Genomic DNA, 20157 nt, shown 5'->3' on the forward strand with positions numbered 1-20157 from the left:
ACATTTGTTGTTGTTTTCAAGTACTCTTCACAAAGGAGGTACCTGTCAAATGAAAATGCTTAAGATTTTTAGATTTATTTCAAGTTTAAAAACAACTAATGTACGATCATGTATAGCCCAAACTGGGTAATATACTTTATTGTAAATCATTTCGGTTATTTTTATTCAATCACCTATACTAAATAATACATTACCATTGATAATATTTACGAAATTGAGCAACTCAAGCCAATGGCAATGCCAATGATGCCGTTACATAGTCTAATTACATACCATACAAATCCCTTATAGTTTGTATGCTCCTTCGGGGAGAAATATTTTCGGGGAGCATATTGTTGCCTGTTTGTCATTTTTTACTTACTTCCATCACACTTTTGTTACAGTTTCTTAAAGAGCATTCAATATTTTACCAATCTCTTGCATAATTGGTAGTAGGTACCTTGCATGGACCTGTACCTTTGGATGAGGTTTGGGGTCAAGGTCACAGAGGCTAATAATAGATTTTCCGTCACTTTTGTTACAGTTTCTCATAGGGCCTTCAATATTTTACCGATCTCTTACATATTTGGCATGTAAGTACCTTGCATGGAACTAGAACTACCTTTTGATGAGGTCTAAGGTCACTAGTGTCAAAGTCACTGAGGCGAATAAAAGATTTTCTCAAGGTCAAACAAGGGGAGCATCCATTGTTTTCAAGGATACTTGTTTTTCCTCAATACTGGCATGATGAAGCTTGATTGGTCATTGTTGTCTCTGGTACAACTTTAATGTACCCCGTGTACTCATAAGTATACTTAAATGTACCCTGGGTACAGAAAATATACTAAAACGTACCCGCGAATGCTAATGTTAAAGTGGTCATTGTCAGCTATTTTTTTTAATGAATTATTTTCATATATATGCAAATAATTATATAATGGGCTCTATATTATGGAAACTCATGTTAAAAAAATGTTGAGGCAGGTTTTGTTTCAGAGAATGTTGTTTGGTATGGCGGTAAGAGGGTTTTACGACAATCGATTTTGGGTGGGAATAACACTCAGGTACACTCTAAATTTGCCAGGTATGTTTCAGTATATTGTCCATACCTGTGGTACATTTTAGTATACTTAAGGGTACCCGAGGTACATTTAAGTAGTACCCAAGCGGATAAGTACCAATCTAGCGTCACTCATTGTGCATAAATTGCCCATTTGTTATACACAATAACAACATACAAAATGTGAGTCAAACCAAATCTATATAATATGTACTGTGATTTTAAATTCTGCTGGTTTCGGAGAAACCTGAAGTATTGTCATAGCCAGCTCGTCGTCCGCCGTGCTAAAACCTTAACATTGGCTCTAAAATCAAAGTGCTTCCACCTACAACTTTGAAACTTCATATGTAGCTGCACCTTGATGAGTTCTACACCCCACACCCATTTTTGGGTCACTAGGTCAAAGGTCAAGGTCACTGTGACCTCTAATATAAAACTTTAACATAGGCTCTAAAATCAAAGAGCTTCCACCTACAACTACAAGGTCAAGGTCACTGTGACCTCTAAAAAAAATAATCTGACAAGCTTTCATTTATTCAAAACTGAACCCGCAGCCGAGCGTTGGCACCTGTTATGCACTGCTCTTGTTCTCCTTCTTTATAATGTACCAGAAAATGGCACTTTCCCAATGCAGGACAAATTACAAATTTCCCTATCGCTGTCGAAAAAATTCCTAATTGAAGGTTTCCAAATTTTTATATATAAATAAAATACAACAATTAGTTAGTTTCCCTATGCAGCTATATAGCTTGAATGTACATGTAATTTAATAAATTATTGAAAACTTGACAACATTTAGTTACTAATTTAAAAGTATTAAGGAAAAAATCGAATTCACCAATTTACAAATATGAAGACTTCACAAAGCGAATTTTCCCAATATCAGGGTTTTTGTGCATTTTTTTCCAAACTGGGCTGGTACCGGTGCGTTTCCAAATTGGGCAAAATAATAAATGTATATATATATATATATATATTAATGTATAACAAGGTACTGAATTAGACCCTTGAAATGCAAGCTTTGACCTGCTTATTTATTTAAAGATAATCTTTTTATTGTGAAATACATTATATCAACAAAAGATGGTATTACTTTGTTTTATGATCATATGCATGTAAACATTGTATGTACTCTATTGAATAAAAAAAAAATAAAAAAAAAGATTATTTTGATTTTAAAAATTTCCTTTTTTTCTTGCAGTCAAATTTCAATGATCAGACACATCAAAATATACACAAGAACTGGGGACAAAGGTATATTGTATAACATGTATACAATCATATTACCGGTACATTTGGTTTAACCCATGCCTCATGCTTGGTTTCGTGTTCTATATCACCTCACTGTCAAGCAATCAACCTTTTGTAAAATCTATTTTTCCTGTTTGTTTGAACATTTTGTGATTTTTTTTTTGCTTTTTATCAAAGCAGTAAGTGTTGAGCTGCAATACATGTGCAATTATTGCCATTAATTTTTATGATTATAAATCAGAAATTTATTTTAACTAATTGAATGGTACATTTGACTTGGCTGTCTGGCTAGCGCAGTGGTTGGAACACACTTCTCACCTAGGCCACCTGGGTTCAATGCCCGTTCCTGGTAACATGTGTGTTTGGTTGGTGGTCACAATACTGGACAGATGGGGTTTCTTCCGTGTATTCTTGCTGCCCACACAACACAACACTACACTAAAATTGTTTCAGTAATAACGAAACAGCTTGAAAATGCAGCTGTAATTAAGACGTTGTCCCAAATTTCTCGAGCCTAGTAAGATAAATAGGAAGGAGTGCTGGGGAAAACTCCAGGTACACACATATTGTAGCTTCTGGCTTGGAAAGAAATACACACACATAATGCATTTGCATTGTTATGTCCCCCACTATAGTAGTGGGGTACATATTGTTTTTGCCCTGTCTGTTGGTTGGTTGGTTGGTTTGCGCCAACTTTAACATTTTCAATAACTTTTGCAATATTGAAGATAGGAACTTGATATTTGGCATGCATATGTATCTCATGGAGCTGCACATTTTGAGTGGTGAAAGGTCAAGGTCATCCTTCAAGGTCAAAGGTCAAATATATGGGTCAAATCCACTCATTTAATGTACACTTTTGCAGTATTTCAATATTCAAGATAGCAACTTGATATTTGGCATGCATGTGTATCTCATGGAGCTGCACAATTTGAGCGGTGAAAGGTCAAGGTCATCCTTCAAGGTCAGAGGTCAAATATATGTTGCCAAAATCGCTCATTTTATGAGTATTTTTGCAATATTGAAGATAGCAACTTGCCATTTGGCATGCATGCGTATCTCATGGAGCTGCACATTTTGAGTGGTGAAAGGTCAATGTCATCCTTCAAGGTCAAATATATGGGTCAAAATTGCTCATGTAATGTCACTTCTGCAATATTGAAGCTAGCAATTTTATATTTGAAATGCATGTGTTTCTCATGGAGCTGCACATTTTGAGTGGTGAAGGGTCAAGGTCAAGGTCATCCTACAAGGTCAAACGTCATATAAGAGGACATTGTGTTTCACAAACACATCTTGTTTTAAGAGTAAGTAAAAGAAGTTATTTCCAGTAAAAAAGGTTTTGTCAGTCCATAGTTTTGCTTGGATTTGAAACACTGCATTAAAGAGATTTTATTTTTATTTTTAGGAACCTCTGCAACATTTACTGGTGAAAGAAGAAGGAAAGATGATGCAATTTTTGAGGCACTTGGGACTACAGATGAGCTAACTTCAGCCATTGGGTTTGTACTTTGTAGGTTTTAATATAGTTATAAAAACCTTTTTGGCTCATCTTTTTATCTGTACATACCAAGTGCTGTCTACCATGCATGTTAAGAAGGAAAATGTGTAAATGCTAGAGTTAATCAATCTGAGAATGTGTATTTGTGTTTTTCAGATTGGCAAAAGAGTTTTGCAAAGATGCAGGGCATCCATTTATTGATAGGCTTGATGAGGTTATTAATTTTTCGTTACTATAGTTTTGTATCACTGATTTCATAAAAACCATATAGAATTTGACATTACCATGGTCATATTTAACCAAACTGTATTACAGTTGCATATACAATAAAAGGAACCGACATAACAAATATGAGATTGTTATTTTGATTGATCTTTGCATTTATGTTAATAAATGTAGTTTGAAGGTCGCTATTTTACTGTAGTACAAGGTTTTGTTCTGTCTGATCAAACCAATGCAGATTCAGTGCATTCTACAAGATGTCAGTGCAAATATTGCAACACCAAAGTCTTCAGCAAGGGAATCTCATACAAGTAAGAATGTTTGAAGTTTATCTCAATTGTTACAACAGATAAAGACTACTCGTTAATTTAAAATTTGGATTTCCATTTTCGTAGAAACTCATTAAAATTAAAGATTGTTTGTTACATATGATAAATAATAAAATTAAATTTGTGAATCTTTAATTAAAATTGTGGACATTATTTCTCTAAATCTTAAAACACCATCCAGTATACATTGATTCGATTGGTAATTTGAAATGGTCCTTACTGATTACTGGTCCTAGTATTCTGTGAAAATAGAAACTTTTAGTAAGATGCCTTTTTGGCAGACATTTAATTTTAATTGTTAATATTTTTGGTAGCCATGAAGGGTCAGCAGTCTTTGAAAAGATTTTGGGATGAAGTTCTTTTTAAATGTTTTTATTTGATATATAATAATTGATACATGTACTTAGAATAAAAGAGCACCCATATAATAATAAGAATATGAATTTAGTTGGAACAAACAGTTTACTCAACCTAGGCTTGATTCAATAACCTTTGGATTAAAAGCCTCTTGTCATACTACATGTTTAAATCCATGTGCTGCCAACATTTATTACAAAAACAACAGAAATACTCTTATTTTATATTTTCGCGTTTTTACCAATGTATTATTTTCATAAACAAAAGTGTATTTTTAGTATGATTCTACGTTCTAAGTGTATTTCGAGATCTGATGTGTATTTTGTTTTGAACCTGTGATGGAAAGTTCAAACATGGTAATTTTAACCATCTGTGAACAAGTAGATTTAAACACTGAAACAACACAATTACCTCATTGTCATGTTTTCAGACCTGACAGAATTCAGCAGTAAGAACGTACCAACCCTGGAAGCATGGATTGATGAGTACACTGAACAGTTGCCTCCCTTGAAGAATTTCATTTTACCTGTAGGTGGTTATTAGCAAATATCAGGATTCAATGTACAAGTTTTTGCAGTGATTGGTAGACCTGATTTAACCTAGGCTGTCCAGATTTGATTCCCAATCTCAGGGTGAGATTGGTTGGTGGTCAGGACATGTGGGGTTTACAGCAGATACCCCCAAACCAAAATTGTCTATAAATCAGTGAAAACAAAATAGCTGGAGACTGAAGTTATAAGATCCAACATCTTCAAGTTTGATAAGATAATAAAGTAGGAATGCCGGGACACTAGGTCCTTATATATACTGCAGCATCAGGTGAAGGAGGAACTAAACATTGAAATCCCTTGATTGTCACCTTATTAAGGTATTGTAGTTTTTTTCAGAGCTTCAATTAGGAAAGGACCAAAAAGCATCTTTGAACCCCATGACAATAAGTGAATGTAAACATTGAAGAATTTGATTAAAGATGGAGTTATTACTGGTAAATGTTTTTGAAAGAAGTTCAATGTTGACCAAAACCTACAATTTTGTTAGACTTCTAGTACTGACTGAAGGTCTTGAGTATTGGCACAGTTTAGTAACTTTTTTTCTGTGAATTGCCTAAATCGTTTGCACTTTTTACATGTGAGTATGTAGTATATCATAGTTATTAAAATCAAGTAAAACGTCAAGATTTATGAGCAACAGTTGTTTAAAATCAATATATCTAGTATTACCAATCTTTGTGTAAACCATGTACATGAAATATCTTTTGCCTTGAACATATTTTAACTTAAATGAATATTACATTTCCCAAAGTGATACAAATGAGCGAAAGTAGAAGCTTCTTTATTAATTTAGATGATAATGATATTTTCTGGACATTTAGATATCAATTACGATGTCCGTCATAAATGTATCATAATACATGTAACTAGAACTACTGTCAGTATTTATTGAATTTTATAGGTTGAACAATGTTAACACTGTTTACCGCCTGCATGACACTTGTGTGTACTTGCTATTACATTATAATCCTCATTTATGTCCTTGCTATTGCATTGTAATCCTGATTCATGTACTTGCTATTGCATTGTAAACCTCATTTATTTACTTGCTAATACATTGTAATTCTCACTGATGTACTTGCTATTACATTGTAATCCTACTTTATGTACTTGCTATTACATTGTAATCCTCATTTATGTACTTGCTATTACATTGTTATCCTCATTTATGTACTTGCTATAACATTGCAATCCTCATTTATGTACTTGCTATTACATTGTCATCCTCATTTATGTACTTGATATTAGATTGTGATCCTCATTTATGTACTTGCTATAACATTGTAATCCTCATTTATGTACTTGCTATTACATTGTTATCCTGATTTATGTGCATGCTATTACATTGTTATCCCCATTTATGTACTTGCTATTACATTGTAATAATAGGTTATGTACTTGCTATTTAATTGTTATCATTATTTATGTACTTGTTATTACATTGTTATCCTCTTGTATGTACTTGCTATTAAATTGTAATCCTAATTTATGTACTTGCTATTACATTGTTATCTTCATTTATGTACAGAGCTCCAGATAAGGGTCGTATTTTCGTAATTACGAATTATTTTCAAGTCCGTTACGTATTTATTTAAAAATCTTGTCGTACCATTAAGAATTACAAAATCAAGTTACGAATATTATTTTTGCATCGGTTCGTATCGATTTTTATTGAGTTCTTTTCGGGTATTAAAGATCTTTGCGGTGCTTATATAGAATGGTTATCGGGTTTGTTTAACAAAGCGCATTTTTTCCAATAAAAGCGGCGTATACAGTCTATCTGTCAAAAAACAATGGTGGCGCCCAGAGAGCGTCCTAAAAAACTGCAAAGCGTCCAAAAACACGCTTTTAACATATTGTACGCAAAGTGAGCCGAAGTTAAATGTTTAGAAAAACATTATAGAAAAGATCTTATACGATGTTGTATGTTCAGTTGCCGACACAGTCGGAAAAGCTAAACAAAACCGCGACACGACGGGTCCAAACTTAAACACACAAAAAAACATTGAACGAGTGGAAGGGACAAGTCCCGTGGCTAATCGTTGAAAAGATTGAAGGGGAGACCCGTTTTAAATGTGAAATATGTAAAAATTCATCTAAGGCATGCAATCTTAGAAGCACAGTTTGGGCATATGAAGGTATTGGAAAAATAAAATTGTATAATACTGAAAAGACACTGTTGAACTCGTATAAATAAAGTTGCTAATATGTTTATTTTGATTTTTTTTGCATGAAAATAACCATTATTATGTATTTTTAGGTCATTTAGAAAAAATAAGAATTATTTTCCAAAACTTAGGAGTAACGTTAAGAATAAAATTTCAGAGTTAAGAATTCTTTTTGAAAATCTGGTAGTAATTTAAGAATTTCACAAAACCTTATCTGGAGCTCTGATGTACTTGCTATTACATTGTTATCCTCATGTATGTACTTGCTATTACATTGTTATCCCCATTTATGTACTTGCTATTACATTGTTATATTTATTTATGTTCTTACTATTACATTGTTAACCTCATTGATGTACTTGTAATAACATTGTCATCCTCATTTATGTACTTGCTATTACATTGTAATCCTCATTTATGTACTTGTTATAACATTGTCATCCTCATTTATGTACTTGTTATTACATTATTATCCTCTTGTATGTCCTCGCTATTGCATTGTTATTCTCATTTATTTACTTACTATTACATTGTCATCCTCATTTATGAACTTGCTATTACATTATAATCCTTATTTATGTATTTGCTATTTCATTTTATTCCTCTTTTATGTACTTGCTATTACATTGTTATCCTCATATATGTACTTGCTATTACATTGTAATCCTCATTTATGTACTTGTTATTACATTATTATCCTCATTTATGTACTTGCCATAACATTCTTATCCTCATTTATGTACTTGCTTTTACATTATTATCCTCACTTATGAACTTGCTATTACATTGTAATCCCCATTTATGTACTTGCTATTGCATTTTAATCATTTATGTACTGTGTATAAGATTGTAATACTCATTTATGCACTTTCTATTAGATTGTAATCCTCATTTATGTACTTGCTATTACACTGTAAGCCACTTTTATGTACTTGATATTACATTGTAAAATCCTCATTTATGAACTTGCTGTTAAATTGTAATCTTCATATATGTACTTGCTATAAGGCGGTAGTCATCATTTATGTACTTGCTGTTATATTGTTATCCCCATTTATGTACTTGCTATTATATTGTTATCCTCATTTATGTCCTTGCTATTAAATTGTTATCCTACTTTATGTTCATGATTTTACATTGTAGTCCTCATTTATGTACTTGCTAATCCTCATATATGTACTTGCTTTTATATTGTAATCCACATTTATGTACTTGCTATTACATTGTAATTCTCATTTATGAACTTGCTATTAAATTGTAATCCTCATTTATGTACTTGCTATAACATTGTAGTCCTCATTTATGTACTTGCTGTTATATTGTTATACCCATTTATGTACTTGCAATTATATTGTTATCCTCATTTATGTCCTTGCTATTAAATTGTTATCCTACTTTATGTTCTTGATTTTACATTGTAGTCCTCATTTATATACTTGCTAATTCTCATGTATTTACTTGCTATTACATTGTTATTCTCATTTATGTACTTACTATAACATTGTAATCCTCCTTTATGTACTTGCTTTTACTTTGTAATCCTTATTGTTTTCTTGCTATTATATTGCAATCTTCATTTATGTTCTTGCTGTTACATTGTTATCCTCATTTATTTACTTGCTATTACATTTTAATCCTCATTACTTGCTATTACATTTTAATCCTCATTTATGTACTTGCTATTACATTGTTATATTTATTTATGTATTTGCTATTACATTGTAATCTTCATTTATGTACTTGCTATTACATTGTTATATTAATTTATGTTCTTACTATTACATTGTTATCCTCATTGATGTACTTTCTATTACATTGTAATCCTCATTTATGTACTTGTTATAACATTGCCATCCTCATTTATGTACTTGTTATTACATTGTTATCCTCTTGTATGTCCTTGCTATTGCATTGTTATTCTCATTTATTTACTTACTATTACATTGTCATCCTCATTTATGAACTTGCTATTACATTATAATCCTTATTTATGTATTTGCTATTTCATTGTATTCCTCTTTTATGTACTTGCTATTACATTGTTATCCTCATATATGTATTTGCTATTACATTGTAATCCTCATTTATGTACTTGTTATTACATTATTATCCTCATTTATGTACTTGCTATTACATTCTTATCCTCATTTATGTACTTGCTTTTACATTATTATCCTCACTTATGAACTTGCTATTACATTGTAATCCCCATTTATGTACTTGCTATTGCATTTTAATCATTTATGTAATGTGTATAAGATTGTCATACTCATTTATGTACTTGCTATTAGATTGTAATCCTCATTTATGTACTTGCTATTACATTGTAAGCCACATTTATGTTCTTGATATTACATTGTAATCCTCATTTATGAACTTGCTGTTAAATTGTAATCTTCATATATGTACTTGCTATAACGCAGTAGTCATCATTTATGTACTTGCTGTTATATTGCTATCCCCATTTATGTACTTGCTATTATATTGTTATCCTCATTTATGTCCTTGCTATTAAATTGTTATCCTACTTTATGTTCATGATTTTACATTGTAGTCCTCATTTATGTACTTGCTAATCCTCATATATGTACTTGCTATTATATTGTTATCCTCATTTATTTACTTGCTATTACATTTTAATCCTCATTTATGTACTTGCTATTACATGGTTATATTTATTTATGTACTTGCTATTACATTGTAATCTTCATTTATGTACTTGCTATTACATTGTTATCCTCATTTATGTACTTGATATAAAATTGTTATCCCCATTTATGTACTTGTTATAACATTGTTATCCTCATTTATGTACTTGCTATTACATTGTAATCCTCATTTATGTACTTGTTATTACATTGTCATCCTCATTTATGTACGTGTTATTACATTGTTATCCTCTTTTATGTTCTTGCTATTGCATTGTTATCCTCATTTATGTACTTGTTATTACATTGTCATCCTCATTTATGAACTTGCTATTACATTGTTATCCTCATTTATGTACTTGATATTAGATTGTGATCCTCATTTATGTACTTGCTATTACATTGTAATCCTGATTTTATGTACTAGCAATTACATGGTAAACCTCATTTATAAACTTGCTATTACATTTAAATCCTCATTTATGTACTTGCTTTTATATCGTAATCCTCGCTTATGTACTTGCTATGACATTGTAATCCTCATTTCTATCCCCCACCATTATAGTGGGGGACATATTGTTTTTGCCCTGTCTGTTTGTTTGTTGGTTTGCGTCAAACTTTAACATTTGCCATAACTTTTGCAATATTGAACTTGATATTTGGCATGCATGTGTACCTCATGGAGCTGCACATTTTAAGTGATGAAAGGTCAAGGTCATCCTTCAAGGTCAAAGGTAAAATATATTGGGGGGGGGCATAGTGTTTCACAAACACATCTTGTTCTATTTGCTATAACATTGTAATCCTCATTGATTTACTTGCTATTAAGTTGTTATTCTCATTTATGTACTTGCTATTAAATTGTAATTCTCATTTATGTACTTGCTATTACATTGTTATTCTCATTTCAGAGTGGAGGAAAAAGTGCAACATCACTACATTTAGCTAGAACAATATGTAGACGAGCTGAACGAAAGTAAGTGTAGCCTGTCAGTTACCTTTGTTTTATTAGCTGCAAAACATAAGCACAAAATAAGAAACATGATCATTCTAATATAATTTATAAATAAAACAGTTTAGAAAACAGCAGTATGTCAAACCTGTTGTCAATTATTATTTTTGTAATTTTAACTGTTAACTTACATAATGGGTACACTGATTGCTTACATCTACAAAGTTATGACCTTGAATGATCCATATTGGCCTTTGAGTTATCCTATATTTTCATCAAATATTTACTAACTTGATCAAATATTTACTAACTTGATACTTTAATTATCAGTGTATAGCTTGAACGGGGGAAGTGGCGTGTAACTACTATGAAGATAGTTAATGTATATTTGCAGAGTTACAACATGTGTGCGTGCAAGAGAAATGGATATGGAGCCTCTAGTATACCTCAACAGGTAATGGTACCTCAGTTAGTGCTGGGAAATTAGACTCTGAACATTGTGTATGCCATCAATTCTAGTTGGTGGGGTGGTTTGATTGGTTTGTCTGTCCAGATTTTGTTTATACTTTTACAAGCCTCTGAGGATTTGTAAATTACTTTGGATTAAACCACATGATCAGAAAATGTTTCCCATCAAACTTACATGCACTGTGTAGTTAAAAAATAAAACATGTTTGTTTTGGTTTTGGTGTGATAACATGATAGATGATAACTAGAAACGTGAGCTGTCACCATAGGATAACTTATGCCCCCTATAAACGCTTGATATAAGTTATAAGCTTTTTTCGAAACCTAAACGCAGATTTTGAAACCTAAATGCGGACCCTAAGTTCAAGGTCAAGGTCACAGGGGTCAAAATTTGTGTGCGTATATAAAGGCCTTGTCCATATACACATGCATACCAAATATGAAGGTTATATCTGAAGGGACATAGAAGTTATGAGCATTTTTCAAAACCTAAACACAGATTTCGAAACCTAAACGCGGACCCTATCTTCAAGGTCAAGGTCACAGGGGTCAACATTTTTGTGCGTATATAAAGGCCTTGTCCATATACACATGCATACCAAATATGAAGGTTATATCTGAAGGGACATAGAAGTTATGAGCATTTCAAAACCTAAACACAGATTTCGAAACCTAAACACGGACCCCAAGTTCAAGGTCAAGGTCACAGGGGTCAAAATTTGTGTGCGTATGGAAAGGCCTTGCCCATATACACATGCATACCAAATATGAAGGTTATATCTCAAGGGACATAGAAGTTATGAGCATTTTTTGAAACCTAAACGCAGATTTCGAAACCTAAACACGGACCCTGAGTTCAAGGTCAAGGTCACAGGGGTAAAAAAATTTGTGTGCGTATGGAAAGGCCTTGTCCATATACACATGCATACCAAATATGAAGGTTATATCTCAAGGGACATAGAAGTTATGAGCATTTTTTGAAACCTAAACGCAGATTTCGAAACCTAAACGCAGACCCTAAGTTCAAGGTCACAGGGATAAAAAAATGTGTGTGTATGGAAAGGCCTTGTCCATATACACATGCATACCAAATATGAAGGTTATATCTCAAGGGACATAGAAGTTATGAGCATTTTTTGAAACCTAAACGCAAAGTGTGACGGAAAAACGGACAGACAGACGGACAGTCCGATCACTATATGCCCCCTTTTCTTCGAAAGGGGGCATGAAAAGAACTTATTTTAGTTGCGGAAAGAAACTTGAATTAGCTTTGAATGATAAGTGCACTTAACATTACTCTAAAATGTCATTAAAGCTTGATCTTGATTCATCTTCACTGGTTACAATTCCATGGGAGAACTTCAGTTTTCATAGATTAATTTCCTCCCATTCCAGTGCCGACGCAGTGCAGTGATATTTGCTAGTGTCATGTTCTGATTACATTTACCTGTTGAGCTGGTTGTGTGAAGACATATGCAAGGCTAGCAACAAGAATAAAACATATTTCTAGAATTCGATACTATTTCAATATTCAGTTTATTATATAATTTCTACTGCTTATGATTATTTTAGAACCAAAATAAGTGAAGGAAACAATTTTTATGTGTAATGATGACAACTGCTAAAGACGAACAAGCGTTTGTATTGACATGAAAAATATACAAATATGATGCAAAACAAATGGAAAACCATGAAGCAATTATTGCTTGGCATATTTGAATGTTGAATATAGCTTAGATTATTGGGAGAGAATAGCTTGGTATCTGCTTAATGTTGTTCACAGACTAAGTGACCTCCTGTTCACAATGGCTCGCCTAGCAGCTCACCTGGAGGGGCAGGAAGAGAAGATCTACCGTCCTATCAATCATCCAACCTCCAAGGGGAACAATTAGACCTTTCATATACAATTTAGATAATATGCAAATGTCAGTACATGGGTTGTTGTAGCTGGTAGTTGTTTTCTTCAATATGTTTTCATGCTTTTGAGCTATGCAGAATAAAAACTATAAAGCAAAATATATTTTGTAAAATATTTATAAAACATACTGGAAAACTAATAATATGTCGCAGAGTTAATTTGTTACTGATAGTACATCAACTTTGTGACTAGCATCACCATTTCATGTTGTTTTTTTACTTCATAGCCTGCTTGCCAAAAGCTTTAAAAGCAGTCATATTGGTCAAGTGTATGAGCGTGCATATGCATGTCAAAGCTTTTCTAGACATTCCAGGTCATAAAACAACGTCTGGACTGTAATTTTCTTATATATTTATGTAATTTTAATATAACTCATTCATGCCAAAATCACCATCGTGAGGTGGGGGCATAACACATATAAAGCCTGTCTACCTATCTGAAACATCAAGGTATTACTTTGAAGACAAAGGTTAAATAAGGCCCTATAACAGCTGGTCTGGACTTTAAAACTTTAAATTAAAAATAACTAAATGATCACGTTGAAGACATCTGCATACCTCAAAGGGCAAGGTCACACTTATATATGTTAAGGCTTTTATTCGTTATATAATAAAGTCCAAAAGCATAATAACCAGAATTTTCCTCGTTAATAAGAGAAAAAGAAGTTCTTGATTTGTTTCACTTGTTACATCATACAAGCAAATTATTTTTTCATTGTCTTTTTGTTTTGGTTGTGCAAGAAAATCAGATTACTGTTAATGATGAACCCAGCAATTATGTAGGGTCATATGGGTGTTCATGAAGAACCCAGCATTGAGGTATGGTGATATGTGTGTTCATGATGAACTCAGCAATGATGTAGGGTGATATGGGTGATTCATGATGAACCCAGCACTGAGGTAGGGTGATATGGGTTCATGATGAACTCAGCAATGATGTAGGGTGATATGAATGTTTCATGATGAACTCATCTATGAGGTAGGGTGATATAGGTGTTCCATGATGAACCCAGCAATTGGGTAGGGTGATATAGGTGTTCCATGATGAACCCAGCAATTGGGTAGGGTGATATGGGTGTTCTTTATGAACCCAGCTCTGAGGTAGGGTGATATGAATGTTTCATGATGAACTCAGCAATGATATAGGGTGATATGGGTGTTTCATGATGCACCAAACAATGAGATAGGGTGATATGGGTGTTTCATGATGCACCAAACAATGTATAAGATGATATGGGTGTTTCATGATGCACCAAACAATGATATAGGGTTCATGGAGAAGCGAACAATAAGGTAGGGTGATATGGGTGTTCATGGAGAACCCAACAATAAGGTAGGGTGATATGGGTGTTTCATGATGAACCCAGCAATGATGTAGGGTAATATGGATCCATGATGAACCAAGCAATGGAGTAGGGTGATATGGGTGTTCATGATGGACCAAGCAATGAAGTAGGGCGATATGGGTGTTTCATGATGAATCCAGCAATGAGGTGGGTGATATGGGTGTTCATGATGATCCCAGCAATGAGGTAGGGTGATATGGGTGTTCATTATGAACCCAGCAATGATGTAGGGTGATATGGGTGTTTCATGATGAACCAAGCAATGAAGTAGGGTGATATGGGTGTTCATGATGAACCCAACAATGAGGTAGGGTGATATGGGTGTTTCATGATGCAACAAGCAATAAGGTAAGGTGATATGGGTGTTCATAATGAACCCAACAATGAGGTTAGGTGATATGAGTGTTCATGATGAACACCACTATGATGTAGGGTGATATGGGTTCATGATGAACCAAGCAATGAAGTAGGGTGATATTGGCGTTTCATGATGCAACAAGCAATTAGGTAAGGTGATATGGGTGTTCATGATGAACCCAGCAATGAGGTAGGGTGATATGGGTGTTCATAATGAACCAAGCCATGAGGTAGGGTGATATGGGTGTTCATGATGAAGCAAACAATAAGGTAGGGTGATATGGGTGTTTCATGATGAACCCAGCAATTAGGTAGGGTGAAATGGGTGTTTCATGGTGAAGCCAGCAATTAGGTAGGGTAATATGGGTGTTCTTGATGAACACTGCTATGAGGTAGGGTGGAAAGGGTGTTCCTGGAGAACCCAACAATAAGGTAGGGTGATATGGGTGTTCATGATGAACTTAGCAATTAGGTAGGGTGATATGGGTGTTTCATGATGAACCCAGCAATGAGGTAGGTGAAATGGGTGTTTCATGGTGAACCCTGGGTTTATCCAGAATGCAGACCTTCTATGCAAAAAGGTCAAAGTCAAAGTAAGGTCAGGGATTTATTAAACAAGGGCTGTTTGTAAAACATGCATGCCCCCCATATGGGCTTTCAGTTGTAGTGGCAGCCATTGTGTGAATACGTTTTTTGTCACTGTGACTGTGACCTTGACCTTTGACCTAGTGACCTGAACATCAATAGGGGTCATCTGCCAGTCATGATTAATGTACCTATGAAGTTTCATGATCCTAGGCCTAATTATTCTTGAGTTATCATCAGGAAACCATTTTACTGTTTCGAGTCACTGTGACCTTGACCTTTAACCTAGTGACCTGAAAATCAATAGGGGTCATCTGCCAGTCATGATCAATGTACCTATGAAGTTTCATGATCCTAGGCGTAAGCATTCTTGAGTTATCATCCGGAAACCATTTTACTGTTTCGAGTCACTGTGACCTTGACCTTTGACCTAGTGACCTGAAAATCAATAGGGGTCATCTGCCAGTCATGATCAATGTACCTATGAAGTTTCATGATCCTAGGCGTAAGCATTCTTGAGTTATCATCCGGAAACCATTTTACTGTTTAGAGTCACTGTGACCTTGACCTTTGACCTAGTAACCTGAAAATCAATAGGGGTCATCTGCCAGTCATGATCAATGTACCTATGAAGTTTCATGATCCTAGGCCTAAGCATTCTTGAGTTATCATCCGGAAACCATGTTACTATTTCGAGTCACTGTGACCTTGACCTTTGACCTAGTGATCTGAAAATTAATAGGGGTCATCTGCCAGTCATGATCAATGTACCTATGAAGTTTCGTGATCCTAGGCCTAAGCGTTCTTGAGTTATCATCCGGAAACCATCTGGTGGACGGACGGACCGACATGTGCAAAACAATATACCCCCTCTTCTTCGAAGGGCGGCATAATTAAAGTACACTTCGCTGAAAACGTTATTTGTATATTATATATAACATGTTAAACTTTGAATGCACATTTGGTATGCCATATGAATATTACACTTACATCTATTTATTAGACAACAAAGATTAGATTGACCAATACATGTATATACAAGAACTATTTATGTAATAGAAATGGTGTCAATATGTTAACTTTTGACAACAAACGTATGGACTGGCCATATGCTCCTATCTGCATCAGTTAATGTTGGTGACATATGAGAATCTTAAATATCAACCACTTTACACATGAAATTTTTCTTTTAATTCACAGCATTACGTTTATATACATAATTAAAATGTGAAAATAATTTTAATTATATCATGTATTTTAAAATATTTTTGTGATGTAGATGAGAATAACACTTTACTTTGTACACCTCCTTATTCAGAATATTTGTGTTGTTTATTCAGGTGATTTCTTTGTGTAAAAAAACATTGGAATTTCCCATGATAAGTGACAAATACATTTTAGCTTACTTTCAACAAAAGCCTTGAACTTAATGCAAGGTTCTCCAGTCTGTTTCCTTGGAAAAATCTGCAGAACTCTCAGCAAAATTGGAAAGAACCCAGGATCTCCAGGTTCCATGAAAGACACAATAACCATAAAACAATTGTTTGTCAAATAATACTAAAACATTTAGCTTCATCAAAAAGACACAACAAGAGTAAAAATGATTGCAATTTTAATATCTACAAGCAAATCAATATCACCCTGTAACTGGGTACAGTTTTGATGCTAAAACAATTTTAAAGCTGAGAAACAATGACACTTATGCATGCAATCAAACAAGTAATTTCTGTTGTATGGGAATTTTTTCAGTTAATACAGTTATAAGAAGATAAGAAAATCCAGCTTACCGGTATTTCAATGACAAACTGGGCTGAACATAGTCCAAATAATTCTGAGCTTTTTTTGTATTGGCAAATTCATTGGTGTAAACCAACAAGTCCTACCACATAGTGGAAAAAAAAACTGAAAATGACTTTCATGCATAAATAACATACTAGTAAATGACATGCAAAAATGGGTATTATTTATTCCACATGCAACAAGAGATTGCCAAGCAATATTGTCCCCTACCAGTGAAACTCAACCATTGTCAGTAAAATTTTTAAATTTTTAAATATTTGTTGCCATAGCAACCAGAATTCTTGACGTAGGAACAAAATGAAATGACGTTCATAATCTCCATATTGCCATCTATCCATGTTTCAAGTTTCATGAACAAATATGAAGAACTTTTAAAGTTATCGCAGGATCCAGATAAGTGTGACAGACAGACTGACAGACGGAGCTCAAACCAGAAGTCCCCTCGGTTTCAATGGTAGGGGACAACAAGCATAGCTATTATTTGGACTATCAAACCTTGTGTGATGTTGGACAGCGTATCAACTGAACAGACGATGCTAATGCACAGGCTGGTATAGAGCTTCACTGGCCACATATGGCTTAAGACAAATTTTAGCATGACGCAGCTTTTATTGTAGTAAAAAAAAAACAGCATGTATATGAGAATACATGTTGCTTGGGTCAGGAGTAGAAGGCTAATGTTTCAAATATATTACAAGGTGTCAGTACACATTTACAATTTTTTTAAACAATTTATCGACCAAATGAGCAATTTCATAAAATATGCAAAATGTATTTAAGTTTTTTAAACAATGTTATTATGTCTTTGGTACCGATGATTGCTCATGAAAATAAAGAGAAAGCCCCGAAGTCCCTCGCCTGAGATACAAAGGAACTGACCTGTTCTATGCAGCCCAAGAAATAATTAGAACAAATGTTCTGACCAAGTGTCATGAAGAGCGAACTATAAATGTAATTTTAGTTTGCTAACAAGGTTTTACAATAGCCATTTAAGAATAGACTCCCTGCCCCCTTGTGGCCATGTTTTTCAACAGACCAGAACCATTTTCAAACTCATCCATGATATCATTAAAACAAATGTTCTCACAATAAATGTGGCCTCTAGAGTGTTAACAAGTTTTTACTATAGCCCTTTAGGCAAAATTCCCCCACCACCTGTTGGCTATGTTTTTCAACCAACTGAAACCACATTAAAACTCATCCAAGATATCATTGGTACAAATCTTCGTACCAAATTTCATAAAGAATATTAGAAAATACATGTGGCCTCTAAAGTGTTACCAAGGCAAATGTTGATGCTGCAAAACTCACGTCTGACAAAAGGTGATCACAAAATCTCCCCACGAGTCTATTGTGCTCAGGTGAGCTAAAAATCTGGCTGGTCCCTATAGAAAAATACACAAAACATTTCCTTGAAATTAAAATCTACTTAATGCCTTTATACTTTGGATTTAAAGCTTGTTATATCAAACATTATAGAACGCCTCTGAACTGGTCAAAGCATTGTTAATTACACATCAGACTTAGTGTCAACAAACTTGCGAGTTGCAGATTAAATACCATGTAAATAATAATTATGCAAATAATGTTTTATTATTTATTAATTGCTTACACAAATTTGGCTGATGGGTAGGCTTCAAAAAGTAAAGAGTATTCTAAACATAGAATCCTAATTTGTGTAGACATATTGTAATAATAGTTACAGTGAAATCAAACATTAAGAATACCAAGCAAAAACAGCTTACAAATATTTAAATAAAATATGAAATCAATTTTCAAGACATATCCATGCTTTCTGGCATTGTTTCTGGCAAAACTGCAGAGGTGGTGTGAACAAAATTTGCAGAAACCGTTTTATTACTGGTAACATCACAGGAAATTACTAGATCCTGTGGCTGCTGTTGTGAGAATACAGAAATCTGAGAATTCATGTTCTCTGCTGAAGTATGATTCGAATAGCTTTGCACTGTAGAAGTAACTCTAGTATATGCCGCTAAAGTGCCAGCTGTTGTAGAGTCAGCAAAATTAGCGTTCCTTTCCACTTCGCTAGTTACTGCCCTGTTTTGGGCCAGTAGGGTATTATCTGGCAAGGGAGCTCGTAGGGGCGTTGTTGTGATTGGATCACCCGGGAGTCGTACCGGAGACATTCGATTCACTCCGGCAGACGGGGGTGTTCTAGGGCTACCCGCTGGACTTCCTATACGGGCCCGTCCGGGACTGCCCGAATTTGTCCGGGGGGATTTGGCTCCACCCGTGGCTGTGCTTGCTGCCTGCTTGCGTGCATCACGCTCTGCAGCCTGTTGCTTCCTCTGCTGCATCATGTCTTTGAGTACTTTATCCATGCGCGCTACCTTCTTTTGAGATTTTGGTGCCGATCCTGGAAATAATACATGATTGTCGAATTCAACATTATTTGAAATGTTTATTGTAGTCTTAACTAGTCTGTAATAGTCAGTGTAATGTCTTATCATTCTTATACCAAATCTAGATTACAATGCACAATTAGCCTTTGTCCGTATTGACTGTTTTCAAACTTGAAACTCAAGATGAAACATTATTCTTCAAACTGTTCAGTTCCAAATAGGCGGAAACATTTAATTTTACTTTGTACTGATTTAATTAACAAGGTTTGTTTATCCAGACTGGGTTTCTTTCAATGAAAGAAG

General features: G+C 34.1%; 2 protein-coding genes and 1 long non-coding RNA gene across 6 annotated transcripts in view; 2 read left to right on the top strand and 1 right to left on the bottom strand.

The window, feature by feature from the left end:
* Window positions 1–2: 2 nt before the first annotated feature.
* LOC127844068 (corrinoid adenosyltransferase MMAB-like) lies at window positions 3–13502 on the top strand. Of its 2 annotated transcripts, none has more exons than XM_052374042.1 (9): window positions 3–126; window positions 2241–2293; window positions 3699–3792; window positions 3948–4005; window positions 4216–4324; window positions 5130–5227; window positions 10978–11042; window positions 11413–11472; window positions 13270–13502. In XM_052374042.1, exons 1-9 carry the CDS (start codon window positions 50–52, stop codon window positions 13376–13378), a joined length of 723 nt encoding a protein of 240 aa, XP_052230002.1. In that variant the 5' UTR covers window positions 3–49; the 3' UTR covers window positions 13379–13502. The 2 variants fall into 2 exon arrangements, with proteins under 2 accessions (XP_052230002.1, XP_052230006.1); XM_052374046.1 differs by having other exon boundaries at window positions 8–126; window positions 4252–4324.
* An 826-nt stretch (window positions 13503–14328) lies between these two features.
* On the top strand, window positions 14329–14990 carry LOC127844229 (uncharacterized). The gene is made up of 3 exons (XR_008032633.1): window positions 14329–14382; window positions 14438–14464; window positions 14936–14990. It is a non-coding gene; the product is annotated as an uncharacterized LOC127844229 (long non-coding RNA).
* Window positions 14991–18742: 3752 nt separating this feature from the next.
* LOC127844044 (uncharacterized) overlaps window positions 18743–20157 on the bottom strand; it is a 31385-nt gene continuing 29970 nt past the window's right edge. For all 3 annotated transcript variants that reach the window (XM_052374017.1, XM_052374010.1, XM_052374024.1), the window contains exon 5: window positions 18743–19868. In XM_052374017.1, the coding sequence (XP_052229977.1) occupies window positions 19267–19868 (602 nt within the window). In that variant the 3' untranslated portion in view covers window positions 18743–19266. The remainder of the gene's footprint in view (window positions 19869–20157) is intronic.

The sequence above is a fragment of the Dreissena polymorpha genome, chromosome 1 (genome assembly GCF_020536995.1).
Source record: "Dreissena polymorpha isolate Duluth1 chromosome 1, UMN_Dpol_1.0, whole genome shotgun sequence".
Lineage (NCBI taxonomy): Eukaryota > Metazoa > Mollusca > Bivalvia > Myida > Dreissenidae > Dreissena > Dreissena polymorpha.